The sequence below is a fragment of the Rhincodon typus genome, chromosome 39 (genome assembly GCF_021869965.1).
Source record: "Rhincodon typus isolate 14 chromosome 39, sRhiTyp1.1, whole genome shotgun sequence".
In the NCBI taxonomy this organism is placed as follows: domain Eukaryota; kingdom Metazoa; phylum Chordata; class Chondrichthyes; order Orectolobiformes; family Rhincodontidae; genus Rhincodon; species Rhincodon typus.
Genome location: NC_063370.1, coordinates 10,603,943 through 10,609,942, shown reverse-complemented (window position 1 = coordinate 10,609,942; position 6,000 = coordinate 10,603,943). Strand labels below are relative to the sequence as shown.

The 6,000-nt window shown below is 44.0% G+C and overlaps 1 protein-coding gene across 1 annotated transcript in view; it reads right to left on the bottom strand.

Moving 5' to 3' along the window:
- Positions 1-554: 554 nt before the first annotated feature.
- The window catches only part of bckdha (branched chain keto acid dehydrogenase E1 subunit alpha), a 52,906-nt gene continuing 47,460 nt past the window's right edge, over positions 555-6,000 (bottom strand). Inside the window, exon 8 of the mRNA XM_048618226.1 lies at positions 555-2,218. Within this exon, the coding sequence (XP_048474183.1) occupies positions 2,048-2,218 (171 nt within the window). The 3' untranslated portion in view covers positions 555-2,047. The remainder of the gene's footprint in view (positions 2,219-6,000) is intronic.

Genomic DNA, 6,000 nt, shown 5'->3' with positions numbered 1-6,000 from the left:
AATGTGTAAACTCTGCACAGGGAGTTGCCCAAGGGTGGAATCGAACCTGGGTTCCTGGTGCTCTGAGGCAGCAGTGCTAACCACTGAGTCACCCCGTTGTTGAAGTTGAAATGGTCTGAACAGCGACCCAGCTCAAGAGTAAAGATGGGTAACAGTGACACCCACATCCCATGAAAGCATATAAGAAATATAGTGCTCAGTTTATCAAACACCTATTACTATGGACAGCAGGGCCTATCTTAGAGACCTGGTCAGCTGGAAATGACATACTGGATCTAATAAGGGAGCTGGTAGGTACATTACAACTTGTATATGAATAGGAAGGGTTCAGACGGATATGGGCCAAATGCTGGTAAATAGGACTAGATTAATTTGGGATATTTGGTCAGCATGGACGAGATGGACGGAAGGATCTATTTCTGTACCGTACATCTCTCTGACTTATCAATCTACATCTGTAACCACAATTAGCAGGACTGACAACTCCCCAGAAGTTAACTGCAACCTGCAGCTTTTTATTAACTGATGCACAAATCTGGCAACTTCACAGACTGTTACACTAATAATCATGGTGTTTATTGATGAAATTCATGTGGACAACACTGATGAAGTGACCTGCATCAACTTCTTGTTTGTAAATAAACACCAGTTGAAGAAACATTAACAAAGGGATGCTGCTGTGGACCTCCCCCACCTGTGTACTCTTCCAGGCAGTAACGTTGATTGATTCCCTACAAGAGGGTCAATCATGGTCAGTGATTGAATACCAGTGCCTCCCTATCCTGCTCCAGTCCTTTCTAACTCTGTGGCACAAGTCAAATTTAAGATCTAGTCCGTAAACCCAAGAAGCTATGATTTCAGGAGGATTTGATCTTGGTCATTAAATAGCTACAAGTAAGTCTGTGCGTGCAATTGCACCAAGGAAGCCCTTTCCGAAAGTGATTCAAACCTTATCCTATTTGACAAACAAAACATTTGCAGCATCTAGCAATGCACTTTCCAACTAACCCATAATAAGTGAGATGTAATTTGGATCTTAAACACCAGGAACAACATTTTTGCTTTAGAAAAATTGTGAAAAGATCTGATCTTCAGCAAAGAAAATCATCTCAGAATATTACAGCGGCAATGTAGAATAGGCAGTGCTGGTGGCAGAAATGTGCATTACTGCTGTGTGTCCATGTACAGCCATGTCAAGTCCTGCAGAAAGCTCAGGAGCAACAAGGCCAGTGACCAGCCTACCATGCTCACTGGTCGAGATTGCATTTATGCTATTTCGTACAGGCTGGGTGGGGTGTGTTGGTTCTGGGGCTCAGTACTCACAAGGTTTTCTGGAGAACCCAGAGAATCACTTGCTAATATTGCAGATGAGTACATTGAGGAAACTGAAACGTTAGGTAGTGTTCAAGAGGGATTATTGCTCTGGTCCAGCTACATATCACAAGCCAAAACAGCACCATTGCAAACCCTTAGCTAGTGAATTTGTGCGAGTAAGAAGATAAATTCAGTCTGCAGATCAAACACATGAGTAAATAGAACAGGCCACCTCCCCCGCAGAGCTCTGTTTATAGCTCAACGTCCTGGAACTGATAGAACATTGAAATCCAAAAGGGACAATCAGCCTATTCTCACAGGTCTTCAGTTTCTACTGTCTCCTCCTCCCTTTCTGTAAGCAGAATGCAGTGAATAATTCTGATCTCCTGAAATGCTACAACATTCACCCTGCTCCTGGGTGACTGATCATCACACACAGTGCTTTATTGAAATGACCTCTCAATGACATCATTCCCATGTTTGGGATGAGGTGATCATGGAAGACCAGGATTTCACCGAATATCTGCAACATCAAATTCCTATAAACCTTACTAACAGAGCACTCTGATTAGAGGTTGAGGGGGGAGAGAGGGTGGGGTGAAGTGGGGATTGGGAAGGGAGAGGGGTGAGTAGCTTTTGTGACAGGACATGAAACAGAAATTCATAGGCAAGCAGACTTGTGGGGTTGGGGGTGTGTGTGTGGGGATGGGGGGCGGTGCAGTGGACAGTCCGTCTATTTCTCATAATGGTCGATGGGGTAATGCTCCCCATACATCTTTAAGTGCCTTTGCAGTGCCTCCTGTTGTTTCTGGAGGCTGACTGGGGTCTCTTCATACACGTCGGTAAACATGTGATCCAGTTTTGGTTTCATCGCCCGTTCGGCCTCCTCAAAGGCTTCCATGACCTGGCAAAAGAGATTGCAGAGTCAGAATCAATTGGTTAAATGGGTGGCGTTTTTCCAGTGTCATCATTAGGGAACCTCCCTTCTTGGGTTTAAAATGTATTCTGTGCTTCAAACCTGCAGCATCTGTGGATCCCTAGGATCCATTGACATTGCTGTTAAACCACCCTTTGATGGCGTGCAGAGAACAACACGCTCTCACCTACACTCCCATTGCAGGGATGACATAACATTGGCACAACATCCACTCTCTCTCTCTCACGTATAATCCAGAAGTAGCAATTTCCTATTCAGAGCCACTGGATCTGCAGTTGACTTTCAGCTTTATCTCCTGTTTCTTGTGTTTCTTGCTGAGGTGAGGTGCCTGGGCATGACAGACCTCTGACAACAATTATATTGTATTGCCTGTTTGAAACTCTGGGTTGTTGTCAGCAAGCAGAAAATTCACCCATGCCACTGAAGGCTGACATTATATCTGCCAGCTAGATAGCCAGTGTGAAAGACCCTGGTCCTACGCAGTTTTGAATAACACAGAGGCCACAACTGAAAGATCGGGAAATTAAAAGGAAGTGTCATTGCTGTGTCCACATAGCAAACTCTTGATTGGAGCTCTGGGTGAAGGGAAATGATTGAATGCTGGGTCTGAAGCCAAACAATGAAGGCTAACGCATTCACTGTTATCACATCCTACAGCAAAAGACACTGTTTTAGTTACAGTGCATGGCGTTATGCCATTTTACAGAATATCACTCGCCAAATAACAGTACCGCCTCAGCAAGAAATTTTTTTTAAATACGTATCTCCCAGCTCTGTATAGTAAAATACTGCAGATACTAGAAATCTGACATAAAAACAGAGTGCTAGATGAACTCAGCAATTGTGAAGAGAGAAACAAAGTTAACATTTCAACGTGACTCTTGTTTCACCTGGTCTGGCCTCTATGTGACTCAGACCCTCAGCAGTGTGGACTTTTAACTGCCCTCCAAACCAACCTAGAAAGCTCCACAGATTTAACAAACCTCCACTGTAGGGTGTACCTATGCCCCTACAGTGTGGAAGCAGGCCATTCATTCCAATGAGTCCACACTGGCCCTCTGAAGAGTTTCCCACCCAGATCCAACCCCCTAGTCCATCCCCACAACTCTGTGTTTCCCATGGCTAACTCACCTAGCCTGCATGTCCCTGGACACTATGGGGCAATTTGGCTTGTGGAAGGAAACCCTCGCAGACACAGGGAGTATGTGCAAACTCCACATAGACAGTCACCCACGGGTGGAATTGAACCTGTGTCCCTGGTGCGGTGAGGCAGCAGTGCTAACCAGTGAGCTACCATGGCCTGTAACAACCCAAGAAGGCAGTTCACTAACACTTAGAATTAGGGATAACAACAAATGTCAATCTCGTCAGCAATGCTTGCAACCACTGAAAAAAGGGTTTCCTATGACACCGTTGCCACTCTCCCCCTCCTCAGATCCTAGAAAGACGAGTGAAATGGAGACCAGTGTTCCCTTTAAGCTACACAGCTGCTCTGAGGTTCTTCTGAGGGAAAAACCAAAAGAACTGCAGATGCTGGAAATCAGAAACAAAAACAGAATCTTCTAGAAAACTCAGCAAGTCTAGCAGCACCTGTGGAGAGAAATCAGAGTTAATGTTTCCGGTCCAGTGACCCTTCTTCATTTCTCTCCAAAGATGCCCTGTTGTCTGGACTCCTGTACCAGGGAAGCAGGATTTCTGTATCCACCCCTTTATCCCTTCAAACTCTTCACTTCCTCACCTTCTGACTTCAAGACATGCTTACATATGAACATACAAAACAGGAGCACAGGTAGACCTCCTGATTCTGCCTCTTGATCCTGCTCCGCCATTCAATTAGATCAAGGCTGAATTGTTTGTGTTTCAAATTCCACATTCCCATCTACCCTCTGATAACCTTCAATTCCTTTCCTAACAAGAATCTATCCACCTCGGTCTTAAAAATATTCAATAACCCTGCCTCCATCACTTTCTGAAGCAATGAGTTCCAAAGTCTCTGAGACAGAAAAAAACTCTCTTCATCTCTGTCCTGAAAGGGCAGCCCCTCATTTATAAAACAGTGCCCTCTAGTTCTGGACTGATCCACAAGTGGAAATATCCCTTCCATGTCCACTTTGTCGAGATCATTCAGGATCTTACATACAAGTGCCTCTACTGCATTAGCATCCTTCTGTAAAGGAGGACACCAAAATGGCACGCACAAAACGGTACTTGCGATGTAATTTCACCAACGTTGTGTAACTGCAGCATAATATCCTTATTTTTATGTTCATTAACTCTCATAATAAAGGACAGCATCCTATCAGCCCTCTTGATCACATGCTGTACTTGCGTACCAACATTTTGACACTTGGGCATTAGAACATCTAAATGCCTCTGAACCTCAGAATTCCTCAATCATTCACTGTTTAAGTAACACTCTGCTTCCTCATTCTTTCTACCAATGTGATCAACTTCACATTTTCTACATTATACTCTGTTTTCTAGATGTTTGCTCACTCACTCGCCCATCATTCCATCCGCAAACACCTTATGTCTTGTGTTCCTGGAATCATAGAATCCCTACAGTGTGGAAACAGGTCCTTCAGCCCAACAAGTGTATATGCAACCTATTCTCATAAGTTAATCCTTTAAGCTCCCACAGTATTCTTGTGAACCAGTCTTGTAGCTACTTCCAAGACAAATGCCCTTCCTGAGATGTGATGGCCAAACCGGAGCAATGTCCACTGGCGCCTGACCCTGGTTCTGTGCCCCATACATAAGCTGACCCTGCAAGCCAGCTGCTTGCATTTCCGATTCACAAATAGAAATGGAGCAATAGTCACTGGAATTGGTATGTAATCTCAGTAGTCATACTTGTGTGGCTTAGGCATTTGTTGGCAAGACAAAAAGATGGAGTGCGTTTTCTGAAGAAGGGTCTAGGCCTGAAGCGTCAGCTTTCCTGCTCCTCTGATGCTGCTTGGCCTGCTGCGTTCATCCAGCTCTACACCTTGTTATCTCAGATTCTCCAGCATCTGCAGTTCCTACTATCTCCGAGTGCGTGAATTTTTTTGGTTGCTGTGACTGCTGGTAGATGCTAAATGAATATACACATGCAAAGTACCACATGTTATTGTATGTGAGGTTTCTTTTCAACTGGAATTAATGCCAGCATTTTAAATGGTCTCACTCTAGTACCCTGTGACTTGCATCAGAATGCTTGCTATAACTGAAGCAATTCTTCCTTGCCCTTGTATTATGGCTCCCCTGAGATAAAAGCCAACATTCCATTAGTCTTATTGATCACATGCTGTCTTCTGACTTTAAGTGATGCGGACAAGCCAAGAAATCCAAAATCTCTTTGTTCCCTCAGAGCTCCCGATGCAAAAGAGGACGAGCTCACACTATTGAGCACTGATCAGCTGACTTGCCATTACCCTGCTAGAACTCAGTTAGCAGCTGACTGATCAAGCCTGGCATGAAATTTGGTGGTCAGGGCATGACATTCCTCACCCCAGGGCTCTTACAGCCACATAATCTCCTATACAGAGGTTTAAAAACAAAAAAGAAAAAAATTGAAGCATACATCTGATAAGAGACAAACAAAAAAAAACTCTTGCTCCTTTAGGAAATCAAAATAAATCTAGGGATCACAAGGATCAAGTATTATTTATAAACGTGAGCCACCTTGCCAGCATTGTGTGGCTGAATAACACAATATACAATACAAAATGTGAATCCCATCAACTTTTGTCAAAATCATGGGTTTACAA